Raw genomic sequence first — 25,282 nt, forward strand, 5'->3', positions numbered from 1 at the left:
GCTCACGCCATCACCTTTTGAGGATTTATTGGCATGGCATCATACATAATTTCATGTTACACCAGGGGATTGACTTTATGGTGAAGGTGTTGGAGTGTGCCCACGGTCAGGTGGTCCACGGTCTTAACTCATATAGAATCACCCAGAAGCTTCCTAAATGATAGAGTATTGGAATGGCCTGTTGAAGGCACAGCTGTAGCATTAGCTTGGAGGTGTGGAGGTGATATTTTTGAGGATGGGGTATCACCTAGGATGCAGGATACGCTTTGAGTTCAAAACATTTATATGGTGCTATGTCTCTGATAAAAGAATACATGGGTCTGGGAACCAACAGGTGGAAGCAGGAGTGTCCCTACTTGCCATTATTATTCCTGTGTCCCTGTTGTAATTTGTGCTTCCCATTTTAGCAATTCCTGTTGAATTATAAGCTGCAATTACCACCTAGCCCCTTTGGGTTCCTTGTTCCAAGAGACCAGCAGACAAGGAGTCACCATCCTGGTAGGAGTAATTGATTCTGATCCATCTTTAATAAAGAACGTGCTGCCCCAGCTGCTGGGGGTACAGGCAGTAGACAGCTTACAGCTGTCAGCTCCTGAAGGAATTCTCATCTGCAGAGCCTCGTTGCCTGGTCATGCCCCATCTGAGTGGTCACTGAACCATTCAGTGATTTACCAGTCAGCTTCACCTAGCAACTGCGAGATTCTTGTGGGGCCAACTATGTCCAAAGGCAGTCGTTAGAAAACATCCTACATGCCAAACTCCATCACAGAGTTTACTTCCTGTGGGAACCCAACCTGTGATGAGTTGCCGTTACAACTCAGTTTTTATACTGTTTGAAAGTGCTAAGACAAGGTAAAGGAAAAGATTTTATGGGATTACTATTAGGGGTAACTAATGTAGTCTTTGGAACCTCAAAGAGTTTTTGAAAAACAAAAAACCAACCACTTAATTTGTCCCTTCAAAGTTAAAGATGTTTGTTAACAATAAGAGAAGGAACTGCTTTTGAAATGGTCACGATATGAGAGCATTTTGAAAATGGCTATTTGTCTGTTGTTACATGAGTTTACTACTGAAAATGATATGTCATTATAAGAACTCTCATACTTATAAATGGAATTTTCTGTCCTGCGTAAAAATCTTCCAAGGGGTTTTTTGTTTAAAACATAAATGCACTATAAAGGATATTTCAGTGATCCTCCTTTAAGTACTGGCATGAACAATAAAATTGTTAATTTTAGTTGACAGTGTATTCATATAATATTCATTGGCACTAATTTTTATTGTGAACCATCTACCGGTGAGAGTTGAAATTTTCCTGATATTTGAATTTTCTCTTCTCTAAATTATTGAATCGCCAAGTGACTGATCAAAGGCAATCTGCATGTTTCAAAACATATCTAGTTCATTGCCATCCTTTCCCTTTCCTTTCTTGATACCAAATTAGGGATTAAAGAGTCATTTTTGGAAGAAATTATTTCCAAAGGTAAATAAGAACAGTGGAAAAATTATTTCACTCCATATGCTAGCCTGGTTAAGTTTTTCCCTCATGGCTTCTATTTATCTACACAAATAACCTAACTCCTCAGTGCCAACACCCTAGCATGGTCCAACTAGTTCACCCTCATGTGTCAATGCTTCTGGTAATAATGATTTCCAGAACTGAGACATTGAAATACAATTTTTCCTTTCTGTATGAAAACTAGGTTTTTAAAAGCAATATTATCATGTTATCATGGAAATGTTTTAATAGACAATAGATATAACTAGAATATCTAAATTTATAATGCTAAATTTTGATATTCTCAAAATTTCCCTTGAAATTAGTTTTCACTGACATAAAGCAAACTTATTATTCATAATAGTTCTTAGAAAACAATTATGAACATAGTATGCAAAATAATATGAGTCACAAGTTTATTCTACAATTTTTCTAGCATATTCAATTCTGTAGAAAAATGCAATCACCTTTATTGTTAATATTTACATTTCATTCTGTAAACAAAATTGGCAAAACCTCACCCCCAAAACTAAGAATTTTCTTAAAAATTTCAAGAATATCATCTTCATTGCTTCTGAAACGTATTTATTTTTTTAAATCTAAAAACCAGAAAATGTAGAAGTTGAAGGGGAAGAGAAAAACACTGATAACAGATGTGAGTTTTCCTCTTCCCAAATATCTAAAACATCACATATACCACTGTTTTCAGTGTAGCTTGTGAAACCCAAAAATTCTGACTTTTCTTCACTGGTTTGAAATAAGTCTAGTAGAGACTGTACTGATGAGCTACAAATTCTGTTTTCTTCTTGTGTAGTAAGAAATTCAGTTCTTTTCTTATCTAATTCCACATTTGGTTCCAGGTTTTCTTTTTTATTTCTTCTTAATAGTATTTTCACTTTCCGATGGATTTTACCAGAAGGTAAACTATCCATATTCTTGATGTCACATGGGTTGGGTTCCTCAGTAGGGCTTTGGGATGGAGCCTTTGCCTGAATTGTTAGGTGCTTCTGTGAACTGTTTATTGCTAACAGATCAGAATCATGATGAAATACTGAACGAAGGTCCTTTTCCTTCATATCCTTTGCTGGAAAAAGTACAGTATCTGACTTTTGTTTTGGTTGAGATGCACTATTATCCGTACTGAAATGAGAAACTTGTACAGATGCCTGTTGCCTATGTGGACAGTGATCCACCCTTACTTCTAAGTCATTTTCATTTATAATTAATTTATGTTTAGGAACATTAAGAATGCATTCCTGTTTATTTTTATGTGGAGACAGAGATATAAAATTTAGAGATATAAAATTTTCTTTTATGTCATTTTCAGCTGGATTTAACATGGAACATTTATTAGATGTTTTATCATCATGTCCTCTTAATTCACTTGAAGGGTGTGGGATGTGTTCTGAAGTAGACATAAACTTTTGTTCAGGTTCCTGGGTTTCTTTATCCAGGAAACCGTGCTCCATCACCTGTACATTTTCCCTGGAGTTTTTCTGAGAAGTATGTTGTAATTCCATCTTTTCTTTACGTTCAAACTTTTTCAAAACATTTGCAGTAACAGGAGAAAGGGAACCAACACTGTATTTTATTCTTTAGAGGAAAAAGAAAAGAAAAAAAAATTAAAATTGCTATCAAAAATTCCTGAGTATTTAAAAACTAAATTAGTAAAAATCTTTAAAAACTGTATATAAAACTTATTTAACTTAGAAAACACTACAAAAATACAGAACTTTTACTATTTAGCCACATTTACTTTAGATGCTTTTATTTTTTTGGCCGCGCCGCGTGGCGTGTAGGATCTTAGTTCCCCGACCAGGGGTCAAACCCATGCCCCCTGCGGTGGAAGTGGGGAGTCTTAACCAATGGACTGCCAGGGAAGTCCACTTTAGATGTTTTTAAAATAATAAAACTTTACAGATATAGCTAAAAACTCTAGTGTACCATTCCTCATCCACATTCTTCCACTTCCTCCCAGAGGTAAGCAGTTTCTTGACTTTGGTATTTAAAACTACTTTGATCATATAAATCAAAGAAAGATGATAGTAAAGGGATTTGGGTCTGTTCCTAATTTTTTCACTATCCTGAAAAATTTCTTAATTTCTGTGCTTTGATTTACATTAATGTTGACTTCGCATGTGGAGAATGAGTATTGGGAAACCTAAGGCAGAAATGGATATTTATTTATATTTAAAAATAAACAATCCAATATTATAGTAAGCCAGAAACCTTATATCATTATACTTCTAAAGATGACAAGTCAGTAATCCTTAAGTTTCACACACATATTTGACTTGAAACTCTCTTCTTCATGGAGTCTCTTAATACCCTTGGGATGCTAGTTTGTATTAGACAATCCTAAATTACTTACAAAGAGAAAAAAACTTAACGGCTCACTAATTATGTTTTATGTTATACATGTCACAGATAATGAAGAGAAATATAGAATTCCACCTGCCCCTTCAAAACCGGAATGGTTACTTTTCTATTTATTTTGTTGATACTTTCACTTAAGACTCCTCTTGAACAAATGGAGGATATAAAATGTAAAAACACTAGTCCAACATCACTCTTCTTTAAAGTCCAGAGATGTTTAAGTGACTTGTCTATAGAGATAGAAATTGTGCAGATAAGATAATTAAGGAATAAACCAGTTTATATTTAAGTACTAGTTCAGAATTTTGCTGCAGAATGAGTTTTTAGGGAATTCTAAATTCTTACAGTAGCCCATATAAGTTTTAATAGTTGGAAATATGCTTCCTCTCCAAATATTACATCAGTCATGAACAATCATTCTGAATGTTACAGAAATAAGAGGTTTAGGAACTGTTCTACCCAGATATAGCCAAAAAACTTTCTAGTTAATTTTCAGGAGTTGTAGCTTGGTATCATTTTATAGTCTTCTTTATGCCTTAAGATTGGTCTAAAAACAGATATAAGGACTAAACAACCTATTGAGTTATTACCAATTCTAGGGTATATTCATATGAAAGCATTTCTTTTTATTTTAGATTTATGGGAATAATCTTAATGAGGCTCATTTTGTCAATGTACAGTTACTATATACTGAACATCACTGTATTCACACTTTTTACAGCTCGGGCCAAATCTAGTCTGCCATCTATTTATTTTTTGTGGTTCACAAAGCCTAAAATATTAACTATGTGGTTCTTTATAGAAAAAGTTTGCCAACTCCCCTTTTAGACTATGTTAAGAAGAGAGCCTTAAAAGTAATAATAAGGTAAGCGTTTTTGGTGGCGGTGGAGGAGGGAGAGAAAAGAAGCAATCAGTTCTTAACCATATTTCTATGCTGAAAATATAATCCTTCTAAGAACAGAAAACATTGGATTTATTTTTAGTTTAATGGTTTAATATTCTTGTAAAATTTAAAACTTGGGTTGATAATTACCTTTTATTTTTAGGCATGTCCCTTTCATATTCCACGAAGTCAAAAACTAACTTAGATACAATGTCATCAACAAGTTGATAGTGATTACTCTGTGCAAAGTTTCTGTGTTGCTCACTTAGAAGATGCTAAAATAAAACAAAAAAGTACATAAATCATAATTATATTTTAAAAGTAATAGATACTTTTTTCTAATATTCTCATGCCCCTAAAATTAAGTATCTAATAACTACTCCAAAGAAATATCCTTTATCAGAACTTAAAATAAGTAGAATAAAAGTAACTGCTGAGAAACCACTAAAAGTACTTTGGTTTTTAGTCTTCCATTTTTCAATCAGAAAAAGTCAAGTACTAATTAATTAGTAGTTTAAGGGAACTGAAAACCAATGAGCTACATCAGAAAATGAAGATAAAGCTGAAGAAAAACAACAGTAACATATAGCATTTAGTGTGCTAATATTTTTGAAAACACTTCTCTTTACTACTTTATTCTTATGCAATTACCACTAAGTAATAAGTAAGGTAGGGCTTATAAAATATTAAATACATGAAATGTTATGTAACATACAAGAATCTAAAACAAGAATCTAGAAGAGAGATTAAGTAAAAAAAGATGAAGTACAACTAATGCTGGGAAGAATAAAAAATATTTTGAGAATGAGGGTATAAATGATCTCAATTACCCAGTGCTTATGACTGAGTACCGAGAAGCTTTTCTCAATCTTAAGGGTGGTTAAGAACAAAAGTCAACAAGTTCAGTGTACTGGGATAAAACTCAGAGGAAACAAAGTTCCTTCTGAATAGGTGGGATCTCCAGGCTAATTCATTTGCCTATCAGCTGATCAGGGAATTGTAACTAGAAGCCTGTATCAAGGTGATTATGGAAGAACCTCATTTCTGTTTCCCTAGTTTCATATCATTTTAACTTTTCTTTTTGGTTATCCATTTTATTTTATTATTTTTTTAACATCTTTATTAAAAACATCGGAACGCTTCACGAATTTGCATGTCATCCTTGTGCAGGGGCCATGCTAATCTTCTCTGTATCGTTCCAATTTTAGTATATGTGCTGCCGAAGCGAGCACTAATTTTAACTTGCGATGATTTGATTTTAATTCCAAAAACGAAATTCTTCACTGGTCACAAAAAATACAGTATTCTGGAATATAAACATATTCCTTCCTTGCTTGCAAAATTTACCATATACAAATTATGTATGCTCAGTAATGTTAAAACTAATGAGAAACGAAACATTAACTTTGTAAGTTCAGATTCTGTTTATTCATGTTCTTGGAAGGAAAAATTACTAACTGAACTAAGAAAAACAACTTCCAACTTTTGTGTAGCTCCTCTCTACCTCCACCTAACTCTTTTTATTCATCCTTTAAGTCTTGATTTAAATGTCACTTTCTCAGTTGAGCCTTCCTTGTCCCTCATTCTACATTCAGTACTCTATTTATTACCACTGCACTTCATACTTCACTTTTCATCCTACTTGCAAATACATGTTTCATATCTATTTCCTCTGTCAGACCGTAAGATGGTAAAAGGGTAGGAAATATATCTGCCTTGTTTGCTGCTTAATTTCCTGTGATCAAATTTGTTAAATGAATGCCTCGACACAGGTGGAACTGAATCACTACGAAATCAGAGTTTCAAAAAACAAAATATTTCCTATATTCTTAGTGACTAGGGATCATATACATGAAAAACTGTAAAAAAAAAATTAAAAAAATATCCATCACAGCCTCTACTTTGATTTTCCTTTCTTGTGGTTGATTTTTAGCTCCAACATCCTCTGAGCATCAAATTAGGATCCACAAACTGATATTAAGGAAAACATCCATTTTAGATTAATTTATTGCAACAGCAAAGTAAAATTTCAGGACCAATCTACAATTTAAATTTTCAAAATGATTTTTGGGAAGGGCAAATATTTCTGAGAAAGTTCAGCTTATGATTAAAAATAATTTTAAACTAACTTTAAAATTAACTATTTTTCTACTTTATTATATAAACTAAACAAAAAACTGACACAAACTTTCAGTTATAAAACAAACTTCCAATTTAGAAACTGAAGACAGAGGTAGTTTATGGATCAGATATTTTCAAATATTTTTTCTCAACTTTCCCACCATCTTCTACCAAAACCAAGCACCAAAACAGACTGTCCCAGTATTTTAAAAATTAACAATTCAAACAATAACAGCTAATATTTAATAAGCACAGTGCCAGGTACTGTCCAAAGTCTCATAGACAGACAGGAAGCCAGGATTCAACCTTGGGCTAGCCTGGATCCAAAGCTCTTGCTCTTTTTATCAGTTTACAAATTGTAATTGTTCCCATTTTTTAAACTTTCTCTTCATCCCATATATATTTTCAACAATTTCTTTTTCTGCTATTTCAAAGAACTGTCTCCACTTTCTTCTCATCCTCCCATTAGTAAATCACTTACCCATTTTTTAATTGTTAAGGCCTGAAGCATGCAGTGACACATGACCCACCCTCTCTCCCTCCCAACATCCAATCCACTGCACATCCTCTTGGCCCCGCCTTTACAATCATATCGGCAAGCTGACTTCTACCACCATTGCTCAGTCCACCAACATCTGTTCTTTGATCCTGCCAATCAGTTTCATTTAGCACTTTTGCATTGCCTATTTCAACATTCACAAGTCTTGTTCCCTCAACTTCTCTCAGGTCTCTACTCAAATACCACCTCATCAGTTAGGTATTCCTTGTCTAGTCTAAATAAATAGCAACAACACCTTCATTCCTGCTTTATTTTCTCATAGCACTGATCTAATGTTCTCTCTATATACTTCACTATTCTCTTATCCTGTGGTTAGCTCTCTCTCCTTGCCTTCCACAGAATGTAATCTTCACAAGGGTTGTGAATTGGTCGCTTTTGTTCAATGCTGTTCACCCAGAGCAGTAATTGGTAATTGGTACACAGCAGGTGCTCAATAAATATTTGCTGAATGGATAAAAATGATTTTTCAATACACATTTCCCCACTTTGGGTTCTTAAAATTCAAGATAATTCTATCAAAAAGAAGTATCTACTACTTAATAATTACCAAGTTGTAAACCACAATCAAAAGAATAAACTAAAATTTAAACAGCAAATATTATTCATAGTTTTAGAAATATCAACCCTCTAAATACAAAATCACATTTACAGTATCGAGATCTTCGTATTTCTGCAAGCAACATTCACAATATCCCTTTTTTTTCTTCTCTTTTAACTGGAGTTGAACTGGGATTCCACCACATTTATCACCATCTGTTTGGATCCTGATAGAAATATATGGTAAAAGATTAACCGCTGAACGTAAGGAATAATTTTAAAAAATTTAGTCCTCAACTATCAAACAGCATCTGCCATAATTCGCAGAGATTTATATAAACAAATACTTTTAGCCATTTTTCTTTTTAAGAAATTGAGAAGCAAACTGAGAATGTAACGATTATTCTGGAGAATATCTCAGATCACTGAAAAGAAACAACACATTTGAATTATTTGCAAATATTTTTAAGCTCCCCCCCAGAGCCCCCATCTAAAGTGGCTAAATGTGACATACTTGAGATTCAGACTTTAAATCTAGCAAAGGGGCATTAAAAATATCCAGGGGAGAAAGCACAACAGTGATTAGACAGACAGACAGACACACACACACACACCAACACACACACACCATAGCGTTAAATGAATTATTTTAAATATTTGTTTAAAAAGATAAAAAATTACTTGACGGTTAAACCAACCTTAGTTTAACCTGAGTTTCCTTTTGGGTGGTAGATGGCTTATCTACATCAAATGGACTGGAGGGCTTCTGAACAGAATAGTTTATAAAAGGCATATTGGTCAGCTGAAGATAAAATGGCCTATAAAGCCTAAAAGAATAAAAAGACAAATACATGAGAATATGATGAAAGAAAACATGTTTGAAGTCTTATATTTCAAAATCATGTAATTCACCTGGAATCTGAAATAAACAATAGGGATCAGTTAAAATTTACTATTTACTATTAAGTGCACAGTTCAGTTTTTTAAGTATATTCAATGTTTTACAACTATTAACACCTGTCCATATCTAGAGCTCTTTTCATCTTTCAAAATTGAAACTTTGTACCCACATATAAAATAAGTAACTCCCCATTCTCTCTTCCCCACCAGCCCCTGACAACCACCATTCTACCTTGTTTCCATGAATTTGACTACTCTGGGTACCTCATTAGGTGGAATCATGTAGTATTTTCCTCTTATTTCATGAAGCATAATGTCCTCAAGGTTGATCCATGTTGTGGTGTCAAAATTTCATTCCTTTTTAAAGTTGAATAATATCCCATTTTATGTATATACCATATTATCCATTCATCTGTTGATGAACATCTGGGTTGCTTCTGCCTCTTGGCTATTATGAATAGTGCTGCTATGAACATGCATGTACAAGTGCTTCTTCTAAACCCTGTTTTCAGTTCTTTTGGATATATACTCAGAAGTGGAGTTGCTGGATCATACAGCAGGCAGTTCAGAATTTTTGAGGACTCTCCATATGGTTTTCCATAGTGGTTACACCATTTTCTAATCCCACAAATTGTGCATAAGAGTTTCAATATCTCCACACCCTCACCAACACTTTTTTCTTTTTAAAATAGTACCCATCCTAGTGGTTGTGAGGTAATAGATTTCTCATTGTGGTTTGGATTTGCATTTCTCTGATGATGAGTAAGGTTGAACATCTTTTCATATGCTTGTTGGCAATTTGGGTATGTTTGGAGCAGTGTCAAGTCCTTTGCCCATTTTTTAATTGGGTCATTTGATTTTCTGTTGTTGAGTTCTTCATATTACCATCGTATTAGATACATAACTTGCAACTATCTTCTCCCATTCTGTGGTTGCCTTCTCACTGTGTTATGTCTTTTGTGCACAGAAATTTATAATTTTGACATACTCCAATTTAGTTCTTTTATCTTTTTGCTTCTGCTTTTAGTGTCATATCCAAGAAATGACTGCCAATTCCAATGTCATATAGCTTCCCCCTATGTTTTTTTTCCCAAGAGTTGTATAGTTTTAGGTCTCTGACTCATTTTGAGTTAATTTTATATATTGTATAAAGTAAGGGTCCAACTTCATTCTTTTGCATGTGGCTATCTAGTTTTCCCAATACTGTTTATTATTATTATTATTATGTTTTTTTTTGCGGTACGCGGGCCTCTCACTGTTGTGGCCTCTCCCATTGTGGAGCACAGGCTCCAGACACGCAGGCTCAGTGGCCATGGCTCACGGGCCTAGCCGCTCCGTGGCATGTGGGATCTTCCTGGACCGGGGCACGAACCCATGTCCCCTGCATCGGCAGGCAGACTCTCAACCACTGCGCCACCAGGGAAGCCCCCAATACTGTTTATTAAAAAGACTGTCCTTTCCCTACTGAATGTTCTTGGCATCCTTGTCAGCAATCATTTGATCATATATATAAAGATTTACTTCTGGGCTCTTTATTCTATTCCATTGGTCTATATATGTCTTTATGTCAGTACCAAACTGTTTTGATTACTACAGCTTTGTAGTAAGTTTTGACATTGGTTAAGTGTAGACCTCCAACTTTGTTCTTCATTTTCAAAATTACTTTGGGTGTTCAGCGTCCCTTGAGATTCCATATGAATTTTAGGACAGATTTTTCTCTTTTTGCAACAGAAGTCATTGGGATTTTATAGGGATTGCTTTAAATCTGTAGATCACTTTGGGTAGTACTCACATCTTAAAATATGAAGTCTTCCAATCCATGAATATGGGCTGTCTTTCCACTTATTGATGCTTCTCTAGGCCTAGTTTTATTTTTAAAAATATTTATTTTTATGGCTGTGTCGGGTCTTAGTCGTGGCACGTGGGCTCTTTGTTGCGGCATGCAGGCTTTCTCTTCTCTAGTTGTGGTGCTTGGGCTCCAGAGCATGTAGGCTCTTTAGTTTGCAGCACACGGGCTCTATAGTTGAGGTGCGAGGGCTTAGCTGTCCACAGCATGTGGGATCTTAGTTCTCCAACCAGGGACTGAACCTGTGTCCCCTGCATGGGAAGGAGGGTTCTTTACCACTGGGCCACCAGGGAAGTCCCTCCAGGCCTAATTTTAAATTGTACTTTTTTTTCTCACAGTAGCACATTTAAAAAAAAGAAGCGTTCAACACATCTTTGTCGCCTCATTGAGCACCCAAGAGAATTAATCACACATGTCTAAATGAGTAACTAGAATGTGTAGGGAAAGAAATCTAATTCTCCCATGCCAAATTAGTCTACTTATATCTGTAGTCTTCATTAAGATTATTCTATAGAGCTTCAGAATGAGTTTGCGAAAACTACCAAATTAGATGTTATACTCAGATTTTGTATTTCCAAGTAGTAACTAATAATTTCTTTTTTACAAATGTAGATGCAGTCTTTAAGTAGTAGTTCTAAATCATATGGTATTACCTTTAGCCAGAGAATGGTTATTTGAAATACTGAAAAATGAGCTGGTCTCATGATTGCTCTAAACTAGATTTTCAAGGAATTATTATCTAAAACCTACTGAAACTTAACTCAGTCCTTGAGCACAAAGTAATGCTACTTTTTGAAACTGTGCCACATGCATATTAATATCATATAAATCTAACGTAAAGGGACCTAAAAGTATTAGCGGGAACAGTTTAATTAGTTAGATTTTCTCCTTTAATATTGTATTTAAATCATACAGATTGAATTTAAGATACTTACTGGCTTATATCTTCCACCTTTACAAAAGGCTTTTTGAGTCTACCTGCTAGGGAATATACAAAACATGATATTAGATGCTTACAAATCCAGAATTTTTTTTTTTAAATAAAACTACTCTGGCTAAAATAATCCAACGATGTATCCATTATCCATTTCATTTCAATTTGAAGTTTTTAGCCTCAGGTAAGGTATCCTGCAATTATAAATCCATTTCCAAAATGACAGAAGCTCTGTCTATATTCTGTGATTCTTAAATGGAATGCATCTCCTAAAGGATCTATAAGCAGAATTCCGGAGGATTTTGAGCTAGAACAGGAAAAAAAATTTAACTTTTATGTTCACTAATCTCTAACTGAAATGTAACATGTCCTTCAATTTTGCATATAGGCAAAAGAATCACAGTAGTATTAGCAGTGCTTGTAATTTTTATTTATTTATTTATTTTACTTATTTACTTTTGGCTGTGTTGGGTCTCCCTTGCTGTGCACAGGCTTTCTCTAGCTGCGGCGAGCAGGGGCTACTCTTTGTTGCTGTGCGTGGGCTTCTCATTGCAGTGGCTTCTCTTGCTGCGGAGCATGGGCTCTTGGCGTGCGGGCTTCAGTAGTTGCAGCACGCGGGCTCAGTAGTTGTGGCTAACGGGCTCTAGAGCACAGGCTTAGTAGTTGTGGCGCACAGGCTTAGTAGTTGTGGCGCACAGGCTTAGTTGCTCCGCGGCATGTGGGATCTTCCTAGACCAGAGCTTGAACCCGTGTCCCCTGCATTGGCAGGTGGATTCTAAACCACTGTGCCACCAGGGAGGCCCAATGCTTGTAATTTTGATATCAGTTGAAACATATTTTCATATCATATTAGTTACTACAAATATCTCAAAGCATCATTTATACTCATCACTTCAAAACAAAATTACAGTAGCAATTATAATCACTGCTAGAACTTTTTAATGTGTAATAAAAACAAGTATATAACTATTTTATACTGAAAAATATTCTGATAACTGAATTTCAATATAATTGATTTTCTTAGTGATATAATGATAAGAAAAAATGTTTTAAAAAACATTATTCTAACAAAGGTCCATAGACTTTACCAGACTGCCATAGGGGTCAATGTTCTAAAGAAAAAAAAAAAGGCTAAGAACCACTGAAAAAGTCATTTAAAGGGTTGGTTACATGATATGTTAGAAGATTTTTATATGTTTTATTCTATTTTCTAAACGCAAAACAAACACACTTAAGGAAATCAAAATACTTACTTCTTGCTTTCTGTGTGCCAATACTTACTCTTTTCCCCTAAAAAAAAAAAAATATATATATATATATATATATATATAAACATATATATGGTAAAAACACTGGGCTTGAAAGTACAGTGAAAACAGCTATTGCAATTGCACAATATCCTCAAGATTAAAAAATCATATAGGAAAACAACTAAATAAAGGAAGGGTGATTATTGCAGTTTCATGGGGAAAAAAGAGAAGTAGCTGCTTTTCAAAATCAACTCAACCAAAGAAATGAAAGGAAACAAAGATCATTCAGGAATTAAAGATTTTATCCAGTGGTATGGAACTTAATAATATAAGCTCACTTTTACAATACCCCCAACAAATTTGTATTTTAGCTGTAATGTCTTCACAGAAAGAAATCAACCAATAAAGAAAAGGCATGGTTAGTAAAATAATCTAAAAATAGTCATGTAAGTTATTTTTATGCCCTCATTCAGCAAAACCTTTGTGATAAACTCATCAAAGGTGGAACAACTTTTACCTCATGAGTAAATCCTAAAGTAAAATGATATGCAACAATTTATTCAAATGACAGAAACATGCATATAGTACACAGGATTACCCCTAGGATATTCTGGCAGTAATATTTTCCACTTGGCAAAAAAATTTATAGATACATAAATAAAAACCAAGCTTACCATTTTCTTTAATTAGTTTAAAAATTAAGGAAAATAACATACCCCATCTCTTACAGAAGTACTTGATTTCTTGAGTAAATACAATTCTTTTTTCTTTTGTTCAATGTAGTATCTAATGTCTTTATTAAAAGAAAGAAGGGTTTAAGATTAGCATTTTTACCTTTGGAGTTAAATGCTGCTATTTTCTTATAATTGTAGTAAATTTAGATGAAAGAATTACCCTTAGAGGTATCTCTTGCTATCAGAATTCTATCTAAAATTAGGAATGAAGAGACAGACACTTATAACAAATATTGTCAAAAGCAATAATAAAATCCTTACCATCAATATGAAGAATTTTTACTCCCCATGATAAGGCGTTTGATAATATACTGTTTGAAGGAATAAAATCCTGTTAAAAAAAAAGTTTGATAGTTTTTTCTAGGAAATTACTCTTTTAAATGAGCTAAATTAAAAATATTATCTGAAGCTTAATGTCACTGAGATGGTTATTCAGAACAGACCCTATACAGTTACAATATAGCATTGAGAACATCAGTTTTTTTCTTCTGAAATTTCTAAAACCATTTCTGTTTAATATACCTCCATATTCTTTTTTTTTGCAGTACGCGGGCCTCTCCCGTTGCAGAGCACAGGCTCCGGACGCGCAGGCTCAGTGGCCATGGCTTACGGGCCCAGCCGCTCCACGGCATGTGGGATCTTCCTGGACCAGGGCACAAACCCGTGTCCTCTGCATTGGCAGGTGGACTCCCAACCACTGGGCCACCAGGGAAGCCCTACTCCCATATTCTTGACAATTAATGTACCCTGTAGCCTTACAGTTAATAGTTCCAAGAAATTTTTTCTTTTAAAGACACAAAAATGCCACAGGCTTCAGAAGTGGCCAGTAATATTTTAAAAGGCCACAAGATGGAGGCGTTTCTTCATGAAAAGCAGATTCTGTTCTTTATGAGATACATGCTGATATTTAGGCTTTTCCTATTAAAAATGAGGAAAAGATTTCAAGAACATCTCTATTTTACATTTCAGTTTTTAGTAATAGAATATACACTGCGAATTTTTAAAATTCCTACTTACATGGTCCTTGATAGCTTTTTCAACTAATAATTTTCCTCTGCTCAAACACACCTATAAAAAGACCAGAGAACAATAGTTATAACATAGTGCCTCATTGGAAAAAATTTTAAAAAGATAAAATAGCTAAAGCAAGTAGATAAAATTTAAAGATGAATTTTAATATAAATATGAAATTTAAAATACATAAAGTTTATTTGTACAAGTCTTAATGATCATCAACATAATAAATGTACAGTAAAAAGTGATTTCCTTAGGGTCTTTGTTTATAATAAGATCTATTAAAAAGTTTGTTTCTTTTTTTGGTAGAGCCTAAACTCAGCTTAAAAAAAAAAAGGGTCAGTTCTGTAGTAAATGTTATTCAACATGAAAAATAAAATAGGTTGATCTGAAATTCAATCTATAATTAAATAGTAAGTTTACATTTTAATTTCCTATTTAACCAAAGATCAAAGGATATGAGTAAACCATATATACTGTTTTTACATAGCATTTCACTTCTTAAACAAAACAGTAGGAAAAGCAGTTGAAATGCTAATAGCAGCATTTAATTTGGAACTAGTCACTGGTGTACAACCGTGTTCCTCCAAAAAAGCATTAACTGAAAGAATGTATGAGGCTTCCTTGGTCTCTTCTTCTTTGACGTTTTTGCTTCTTTGTATTTGTCTCTTTTTTTTCAAGAGGTATCTTTTATGTAACAATCATTTCTTTTACCTGTTCTCCCCTGCTCCCATTTTTCCCTGCTTTCCAAATGGCTGCAGTAGATAAGTTGGGGAGGATTTTTTTTTAATTTATTTTAAAAATTTATTTATTTATTATTTATTTTTGGCTGCATTCGGTCTTTGTTGCGTTGCGCGGGCTTCTCACTATGGTGGCTTCTCTTTTTGCAGAGCACAGGCTCTAGGCGCGTGGGCTCAGTAGTGTGACTCGCGGGCTCTAGAGTGCAGGCTCAGCAGTTGTGGCGCACGGGCTTAGTTGCTCCGTGGCATGTGGGATCTTCCTGGACCAGGGATCGAACCCGTGTCCCCTGCAATGGCAGGCGGATTCTTAACCACTGTACCACTAGGGAAGCCCCGGGGAGGATAATTTTAAATAATTAATTTCAATCTAAAAATGAGATAAACACTATTTTCAACCTCTTGCCCTTTTCATACCCAATTAAATCAATTTAATTTATCCTTCACTGTATCTTACAACTTACTGGCAACTGAGTGGTAGGGATATGATGTTAGTAATTCTAGTACAGGGGTTGGCAAACTTTTTCTTTAAAGGGCCAGATAGTCCATGTTTATATGGCTCTGCAGGCCATATAGTCTCTGTTGCAACTATCCCATTCTGCCTTTACAGCAGTAAAGCAACCAGTCAATATGTAAATGAATGGTATGTCTCTGTTCCAATAAAACTCTACTCATGGACAATGAAATTTGAATTTCACATAATCGCCACTTGTCACAAAGTATTCTTTTGAATTCTTCCCCAACCACTTGAAAATGTAAAATCCATGCTTAGCTCGCAGGCTGTAAAAAACAGGCGGCAGGCTTGGGGCTTCCCTGGTGGCGCAGTGGTTGAGTCTGCCTGCTGATGCAGGGGACATGGGTTCGTGCCCTGGTCCGGGAGGATCCCACATGCCGCGGAGCGGCTGGGCCCGTGAGCCATGGCCGCTGGGCCTGTGCTCCGCAGCAGGAGAGGCCACAACAGTGAGAGGCCCGCGTGCTGCAAAAAAAAAAAAACAGGCGGCAGGCTGGATTTGGCTCATGGGCCATAGTTTGCTTACCTCTGCTCTGAAACAAACAAAAGGTTTCTATTCCTTCTTTAAAAAATGATCTGCTGTCACTCTTTAGTTGTAAATTACTCTCAAAATAAAAGCCATCACTAAATGCAAGGGCATATTTTAGGAATCAGTGTGACTACACAAGCACTATTAGGAGAAAAATCACCTTTCTATATACAACAGCAACCTTATTAACGACTGGAAAGCCACACTTAGTGTAGATATTATTCTACCTAAGTGAACTCTGCTATCAGCCCACTCTTGAAAATTATAAAATCCTATAGCCTTTCCCAGAGTCTCAAACCATATTTCAGAGACTTACTGTATCTGGAGACTTAAATGAACTTCCATCATGGCTGGGATGAGGTGATGTGGTTTCTGCAGTATATGCAGATTCTGGACTTGGTACAGGAGAAATACGTCCCAAGGTTTGTGCAAATTTAGCTTCCTTTTTATTTGAAATAAGATAACTGATATCTTTGCTGAGAAATTCTTCAACTCGCTAAAGGAAAACAAAGTATTTTTAAGTAAGTCATATAAACCATAAACTGTTTCATATGCTAGGCACAGTAGAAAATGCCAATTTGATGCATTTCAATATTCTAAATTTCTATACTGTATTATTCTGAACCTAGAGTTGAGAAAGTACAATGAGAATTCTAATAACACAACAACAGCATGTAGTTTATATATTGTAATTAGTTTAATCCACATGACAACCCATAATACTAATATTATCCTTATTTTGTGGAGAAGAAAACAGAAGTTAAGTGACTTGCCTTGAGGGTTACACCAGTAGTAAGAGAATTTGAACACAGGTACTCTTTTTTTTTAACCTTAATTTTTTCTTAATTGAAGTATAGCTGATTTACAACGTTGTGTGAACATAGGTATTGTTTCATATCCATGCTCTAAAGCACTACTGTCCAATAGAACTCACTGTAATGATGGAAATGTTCTTTTATCAGCATTGTCCAATATGGTAACAACTGCCACACGTGACTACTGAGTACGTGAAGTGTAATTAATGTGACTGAGCAACAATTTCAAACTGTGTTAATTTTAATTAACTTAAATTTCAATAGGCACATGTAGCGAATGGCTATAATACTGGATAGCACAATTCAAACGTATAAAGTTATAACACCTTTCCTTAAGACTTAAACTATTAAAAGGTAGGAAACCCTTACTTTTAAGAGTGTATGACTGAGACTTCCCTGGTGGTGCAGTGGTTAAGAATCTGCCTGCCAATGCAGGGGACACGGGTTCGATCCCTGTCCAGGAAGATCCCACATGCTGCAGAGCAGCTGAGCCTGAGTGCCACAACTACCAACGCTGGGGGCCCTAGAGCCCGTGCGCCACAACTACTGAAGCCTGAGGGCTCTCGGGCCCCCGTACTGCAACTACTGAGCGTGCTGCAACTACTGAAGCCTGCATGCAGCAATGAAGACCCAACATAGCACCCCCCCCCAAAAAAGTGTATGACTGTTTTGAAGAGAATTTCCCTAGTTTGAAAACCACTGCTTAAATGTCTGAATTTATAAACACATGTACCAAAGTCAATAAGTCAGTGTTGAAAATCACTGCCATCCAAAGGCAGGAAAATTAAACTAAGTAGAAAAAATACTATTAATCATTAACTATTTGCATAAATGAGAGACTCAAAGTATTTTAAGCAGCTGTATCTAATTTCTGTAGGGTCTCACAACATAAATGAAGATAATAAAAAATGAAGCAAAGTATGTAATTAGTTAATTTCATCTAAGCATTAAGCACAATTTGTTGCTAAGACCAGCAGCTGCCTTGGTTAAATGCAAATCACTAGTTCCTTTTTTTCTGAGTAACATTTTCATCCACCAGTAAATAAAGTACATTTATGTATTCTAAGGATGACAGACTCAAATGCCTACAAGGGCCAGCAAGAATACGAATGAACGATTACATGTCAAATACTCTTTTCATCTTCATAAATATGTGGCCCCAGCACTGACAGAGCTTCCAGTTTTTCAAGAAGCCCAATCTCCCAACCATTAAAAAAAAAAAATTGTGATAAAATACGTAACATAAAATTTACCATTTAAACCATTTTTGAGTGTACAATTCAGTGGCATTAAGTATATTCACAATGTTGTATAACCTTCTCCACTATCCATTTCCAGAAGTTTTTCATCATTCTAAGCTGAAACTGTACCCATTAAACAATAACTCCCCATTTTCCCCTCTTGCTAGCCGTTTTCTTTTTTTTTTTTTTTAAGTAAATTTATTTGTTTAGTTTTGGCTGCACTGGGTCTTTGTTGCTGTGCGCGGGCTTTCTCTAGTTGTGGCAAGCGGGGACTACTCTTGGTTGCGGTACGCGGGCTTCTCATTGCGGTAGCTTTTCTTGTTGCAGAGCATGGGCTCTAGGTGCACGGGCTTCAGTAGTTGTGCACACAGGCTCAGTAGTTGTGGCTCGCAGGCTCTAGAGTGCAGGCTGAGTAGTTGTGGCGCATGGGCTTAGTTGCTCTGTTGCACATGAGATCTTCCCAGACCAGGGCTTGAACCTGTGTCCCTTGCATTGGCAGATGGATTCTTAACCACTGCGCTACCAGGGGAGTCCCTTGCCAGCCCCTTTTAATGCTTACTTTCTGTTTCTATGGATTTGATAATTCTAGGTACTTCATATAAGTGGAATCCTGTATTTGTCCTTTTGTGTCTGGTTTATTTCATTTAGTACAGTGTTTTCAAGGTTCACTCGTGATGTAGCATGGATCAGAATTCCATTCCTTTTCAAGGTTGAGTAATATTCCACTGTATGTATAAACCACGTTTTGTTTATCCATTCACCTGCTGATTAACATCTGGGTTGTTTCCACCTTTTGGTTATTGTGAATAATGCTGCTATGACCATGGGTATACAAGTATCTCTTCCAGACTCTGCTTTCAGTTCTTTTGGGTATATACCCAGAAGTGGAATTGCTTGATCATATGGTAATTCCATTTTTAATTTTTTGAGGAAACTAATGTTTTCCATAGCAGTTGCACCATTTTACAATCTCACCAACAGTTCACGAGGGTTCCAGTTTCTCTACATCCTCACCAACACCTATGTTGATAGTGGCCATTCTAACAGATGTCATATGGTATCTCAGTGTGTGTTTTTTTTTAATTGAAATATAATTTACAATGTTGTGTGTCTGGTGTACAGCAAAGTGACTCAGTTATACATATACATACATATTCTTTTTCATATTCTTTTCCATTATAGTTTATTACAAGATATGGAATATAGTGCCCTATGCTATACAGTAGGACCTTGTTTACCTATTTTGTATATAGTAGTTTCTATCTGCTCATCTCTAACTCCTAATTTACATCCTCCCCCCACTCTCCCCTTTGGTGACCATAAGTTGGTTTTCTATGTCTGTCTCTATGTTTTTGATTTGTATTTCCCAGTGATCAGTGATGCTGCACATCTTTTCATGTGCTTATTGGCCATCTGTATGTATATATCTTCTTTGGAGAAAAGTCTATTCAAGTCCTTTGCTCATTTTTTAATCGGGTTGTTTTTTGTTGAGTTGTAGTAGTTCTTTATATTCTAGATATTAATCCCTTATCAGATGTATGATTTGCAAATATTTTTTTTCTCATTATGTGGGTTGTCTTTTCACCCTCTCGATAGTGTCCTTTGATACACAAAATCTTCACATTTTTATTAAGTCCAACTTATCTATTTTTTCATTTGCTGTCTGTGCTTTTGGTGTCATAGTCAAGGACTCAATGCCAAATCTAACATCATGAAGATTCTCCCCAATACTTTCCTCTATGGGTTTTAGCTCTTACATTTTAGATCTTGATCCATTTTTAATTAATTGTAGCACATAATATACAGTAAGGGTACAACTTAATTCTTTTGCATGTTGATATTCAGTTTTCCTAGCATCAGTTGTTAAAAAGATTATCCTTTCCCCACTGAATGGTCTTGGTGCTCCTGTTGAAAATCAACTATATGAGAGGATTTCTGGGTTCTCTCTTCTATTGCATTGGTCTATATGTTTGTCCTTATGCTAATATGACACATTTCCCTTGGGTTTCCATTTCCTGTACCTCGAGTTATAAGTCTTTAATAATGAAAAATATCTTTTACAATCTGGTCCCGATGTAACACTGTTTCTTGCCATATCCCCCATCTAAATCCCAAGCTCAAGTCATACTCTTAATATTAGCAGTTGCTCAAACAAACCACACAGACCTATATTTTAAATATGTTCTTTCCTCTATTTTGTTTGTTCATTTTACCTGGTATATTCCTACTAGGCTTTCAAGACTCAGCTCAAATTTTATTCCTGCTATAAATCCAAAAGGCAGAGTTAATATTTCCATTTCTATATTCTAATGGCAATTTCTACATAACTTCTGTTAAAGCACTGACAATGCTATACTGTAATTTATTGATTTAGGTGTCCGATAGACTGAGAATTCCTAGAGGATTAGACTACATCTTATTTTTGCATTCCCCAGCATCTAAAATAGTGCTAGCATATGGGAGACACTGGTGGAATAATTTCTGAATGAATTTCCATATGCCCAAATCATAACCATTCTTCAAAGCTGAGTTCAACTTGTGTCTGTACAATGGCCTCCAAGATTCCTTAGTTGGAAGCAATCTTTCCCTCTTATAACATTCTATATTACAATTAATTGTACCAATGCCATCTCTGCTTAGATTAGAAATTGAGGGTGGGATGGACATCAGATTCATTTTTGAATCTATCAAAATACTTAATACTGTGTCCTGTACTGTTGAGTTAGTTTTATCATGGCCTTTAATTTATTAGCTACTGTGGAATCTAGGTCTTTAAAAGAGTAAACTCAAAACTTATTTTCTGATGACTCAAGGTCACACTGAACATCCAAAACAAGTAATTCTGTCCTCAAGTTCATGAGGACAGAACTATGCCAAGGTATCTGACCCTACATCTCTTTTCTTCTCCAGCTGTCTTATTTTAGCCCAAACTGTTTAGATATGGGCTTACGCATGGTTGGTTTTACAACAGCAACCTTTCTTGCCACTATTAGAGATATTCCCCCATTATGTCAGCACTTCACTGATGTACTCTCAGTGGCTGAATCTTCAGAAATGTACTCTCCAAATAAAAAGTGTATTTAGATGTTTTCATTCAGACTAGAGAAAGCAAATGCATAAAATGGACAGTTCAAAAAAAGATGACACTGTTAATAACCTGAGGCAAAATAAATTACAAATGGTTAAAGGATCTAAGTAATCCTAAAAATTAAGTAATAAGCACAGTCCTTTTGAGGAAGATCTATCAATATTTAACTACACGTTTCTTAAAGTTGAATCTTAAAACTTAAATTAGTGTATAGAAATCAAAGTTCCTTTATAGCTCCCATACGAGATCTTCGTAACAGTCTTTTTCAGTGATAGAAATAGTACTGTGCTAGAGACAGAAATCATGACATCATGAATTATTGGAAAGATAGTGTGGGGGGAGATCAGAATTTGATAAAAAAAATCTTAGGAGAAATTAAGGGAATAAAGTCAATAAATCAAATTCAGTTGAAAATCCACAGCTTTGGGGAAAAATCTGGAAACTTATGACATTAATATGCTCCTCATTTCATTGACCTACTTCAAACCATTTTAGGATAAAAATTTGAAGTGTATAAAACCAACTTTCAGCTCTTTCTCAGCTATTATCTAACACATAAGTGAGTTCAAAATTTGTTTCTTGCAAGTGCCTCAGGAACTGCTATGGGGATGAGAGGAGAGAGAAAAAGGGGGTAGGGCAGGCAGTCCCTGCACTAGCTTCTATACTGCTGTTTCAGCTACAGCAATTCCCTTTTTATTGGCTTTACACATTGGACTTCTGAACATGATTTTGTTTGAAGGGTTCCACTGCTAAAAGCACAAATCTAAAATTACTGATTTAGATTAGAAGGGTTAATAAGTTTTTCCATTATATTTAAGAAAGCTCTCAAACCATATCAGATAGCTACTTTGTAGCCACTGATTGCTAGAGGAACAGAATGGTGCTGTAGCATGAGTCTAGGTATTAGGCTGATTCTACCCTGGGTCAGTCACTTACTTCTCTGGACACTTAAGTACTTAATTTTTAAAATAAGGGATCTTTACTCAATGATGGCAGGCTATAAAACATGAACTTTAGTAATGCAGTCATATGGTCATTATGGTACATGCTACTACTATGACAAATGTGTGACAATGTTTTATTTTAAGAAAATGAATAGCAAAAAAGTAGAATAGCTTTTCAAAGACAGTTAAGTAAAATATCATATCAAAAAATGATTCCAAAAAACTTGTTACATGTTCTGCAAATTTCTATTCCAGTAATGGCAGGATTTGTTCATATTATTCAAAAAATGTTAACCATGACAAAGTGCAGCAGAAATCTTTGAAACAGGAATAATCAGGAAATAAATGAATAAAATCTTAACCTTGCTAAAATTTACCCAGTACCACCCTTAATCCTAAGAAAATCTTAGAATTTTACCCAAATTTTCTAATTTCCTAATCATTTACTCAATGTATAAGGTAGGAAAGAAGCACGTTTTCCATATTTATAATCCAAAATCGTTCCCTTAATGACATTCATTCTGTTGAGACTGTATCAGTCAAGAGAAATTTTAACTCTTTGTGGTTTGAACAGGTTTTCCTTGTTCTGTAAATAACATCTTACTTTCATGTAGCTTCCCAATAATCATAATCAAGGAGTTTCTACCATCTGGAGGACATCCCAACATTACCGTGAGAAGGCAATCAGCAGTTCCTTCAGGACAAGGGAGTCTCATTTCTCACACTTGTGAACTTCACACCAGACTAATAATCACAGAAACCTGAAAGTTTTGTCAGCCTACAGAAGGTTAAAACAAATGACTGTTCATTAATGATAAACAGCTGTTAAAAATTTTAAGCTTGGTGCTTATAAAAGTTTTTTTCCCAAAGGAAAATGTTAAATGATTACAAATTAGAGTTTTCCTTTTTTGTTACAGTGTATGGTTTTGACTTACCCCTCCCAGATCCTTAATGTCCTTTTGCAGTTTTTCAGATATGGTGACAGAAGGTAAGTCAATGTAAAATACTTTACCCCAGAGTGGCTCATATTTGGATTTTTCTTGTTTATCAGTTTTCAGAGATTTCAAAGACGGTCGATTTTTTTCATTTTTGACTTGGATTCCACCTATTGTTTAAAAAATTTAGAATTAGATCATGTTTTACGCAGACAGAAATTTTCTACTGTTTTAAAAATATTTGTTTATGTGATAATATCACAGAGAGAAAAATCTTTATAATCCTACTAATTTAGCAGTCATTAACATTTTAATATATTTCTTTGTATCACTTAGGATAAAGGCAAAACACTCTATTTTAACAGATATTTTATGTCGCAAAACGACTATTGTTCACAGTCAACAGTTGACTCTGCAAGAAATATTCATGTGTTTATCCGTGTTTTATGCATTAAGGCAGTGAACTATGTAAAACCAATTTGAAAGAGTTTTCCTAGTATGTAAACTGCATGGAGTATTTACTCAACATATACTCATGGAGCGTCTGCCATTCTGTTGAACACTCACAACTGGTACTTAAAATGTTGAACATTTAATAATGCAAGAAACCTGTTACTCAGAATGACCTAGACCTCAAGGGTTCCTGACTGCTCAAGGTTGAGTTTCACGTAGAGTCAGTGTGTATATTAAGAAGAACTCAGCGGTCCATTTGAAGAACCAAATCACCATTCATTTCATTCTTTCCTTTGAAAACATGTCAGATCCAAACAGCTGCTTAAAAATTAACTTTAAGAACTCAATCTGTTCATAAGTAGGAGACCACATATACACACTATACATATCAATATATACCCACACACACTATACATGTTAAAAAGAAAAACTTACAGGCTGGAATGCTTTACCAAATAGAAGTGATTGAAAATGAAAGTTTGCTCTTGTTTCTGTCTGTAATGTTGAAAACAGCAACGGTGTGTTTGAAATACACACTTTCCCTCAACTTCATGAGTAAGACCAAAAATCCACCCATAATCACCCAGTTTAATCAGGAAGCGAAAAGCCCCGAGCACATCTGTATTTAAATCGAGGCTCAAGCGGCAGCCTCAAAGGGTCGCAGCATCTGTGAGGGCCCCGGCGGGTTCCCGGGTCCCGCATTGTCTCCTAGTTTTATAACCGACAGCGCTACGGGGAATTTGCGGCCGAGGCTGGAGCGTGGAGAGCGCCAGGGGCCGGGCCGGGATCCGTTCCCTTCCTGCGGCAAAACCCTGAAGCAAGCCTTCCTTCAGGCCAGAGCAGGATGCACGTGTCAGAAGAGAAAAGCAGAGACCCAGCGCGAGAACTCTGAAGAATCAATTATGGAACCATGAGGGAAGGAAAGGATTAAAGGGACTGCAGCCGGAGGAGGGGCTTCGTACCCTGGAAATGTCCTCTGCTGTGGGTCCTCATGGCTCCGGAGTTCATGGCAGCCGCCCGGCACCTACATGCTGGGTCCGGAGAGAGTGTCGCGCCGGGCGGCCACGGAAACACGGCTCCTCAAGGCCCGTTGACCGGCCGGTAGCTTCTCCGCTTCCGCGGGCCACCACACCCACGCAGTAGAGATGCCGCGTCTGCCCGCCGAGTTTCCGGGGGCGGAATGCGGCCTCAGGGCGCCAAGGAGGAAGTGGCAAAGCACAAACGAGTGGGCTGCGGCGGTTGAAGATTTGAAAACGCGTCACGCGGCCGCGGCGCCGATACGCGCGCCCCGCCCCGTCTCACGCCGCGCGCCCCGCCTCGCGCTCTCCCCCACGTGCTCGCGTCGCGCGCCCAGCCCCTTGGTGCCCGCCTCCTCGC

The 25,282-nt window shown here is 36.0% G+C and overlaps 1 protein-coding gene and 1 non-coding gene across 4 annotated transcripts; both read right to left on the reverse strand.

Moving 5' to 3' along the window:
* Window positions 1–1,897: 1,897 nt before the first annotated feature.
* DBF4 (DBF4-CDC7 kinase regulatory subunit) lies at window positions 1,898–25,189 on the reverse strand. Of its 3 annotated transcripts, none has more exons than XM_022588181.3 (12): window positions 24,868–25,189; window positions 23,453–23,622; window positions 16,746–16,925; window positions 14,656–14,706; window positions 13,900–13,969; window positions 13,621–13,697; window positions 12,908–12,944; window positions 11,656–11,698; window positions 8,673–8,801; window positions 8,087–8,201; window positions 4,908–5,032; window positions 1,898–3,091 (listed from the first exon to the last, which is right to left on the reverse strand). In XM_022588181.3, the coding sequence occupies exons 1-12, from the start codon at window positions 24,911–24,913 to the stop codon at window positions 2,098–2,100; spliced, it is 2,037 nt and encodes a 678-aa protein (XP_022443889.1). In that variant the 5' UTR covers window positions 24,914–25,189; the 3' UTR covers window positions 1,898–2,097. The 3 variants fall into 3 exon arrangements, with proteins under 3 accessions (XP_022443889.1, XP_022443905.1, XP_022443879.1); XM_022588197.3 differs by having other exon boundaries at window positions 11,656–11,701; window positions 23,530–23,622; window positions 24,868–25,188; XM_022588171.2 differs by having other exon boundaries at window positions 11,656–11,701; window positions 24,868–25,188.
* Window positions 5,883–5,989, reverse strand: LOC115801738 (U6 spliceosomal RNA). Its single transcript, XR_004022080.2, has one exon. It is a non-coding gene; the product is annotated as a U6 spliceosomal RNA (small nuclear RNA).
* Window positions 25,190–25,282: the final 93 nt, after the last annotated feature.

This window comes from Delphinapterus leucas, chromosome 9 (genome assembly GCF_059928025.1).
Source record: "Delphinapterus leucas isolate spDelLeu-1000000601 "Yukka" chromosome 9, BTC_Dleu_Yukka2, whole genome shotgun sequence".
Lineage (NCBI taxonomy): Eukaryota > Metazoa > Chordata > Mammalia > Artiodactyla > Monodontidae > Delphinapterus > Delphinapterus leucas.

What these genes read in the sequence shown, in the direction of transcription:
- DBF4 (XM_022588171.2), bottom strand. Translation starts at nt 24,913, where the DNA reads ATGAACTCCGGAGCCATGAGGACCCACAGCAGAGGACATTTCCAGG. An exon ending in CATTTAAGTCTCCAGATACA is followed by an intron (nt 14,707 to 16,745) that starts GTAAGTCTCTGA and finishes GTCTTTTTATAG; the next exon opens with GTGTGTTTGAGCAGAGGAAA. An exon ending in AAGGTGGAAGATATAAGCCA is followed by an intron (nt 8,802 to 11,655) that starts GTAAGTATCTTA and finishes TTATTCTTTTAG; the next exon opens with GCTTTATAGGCCATTTTATC.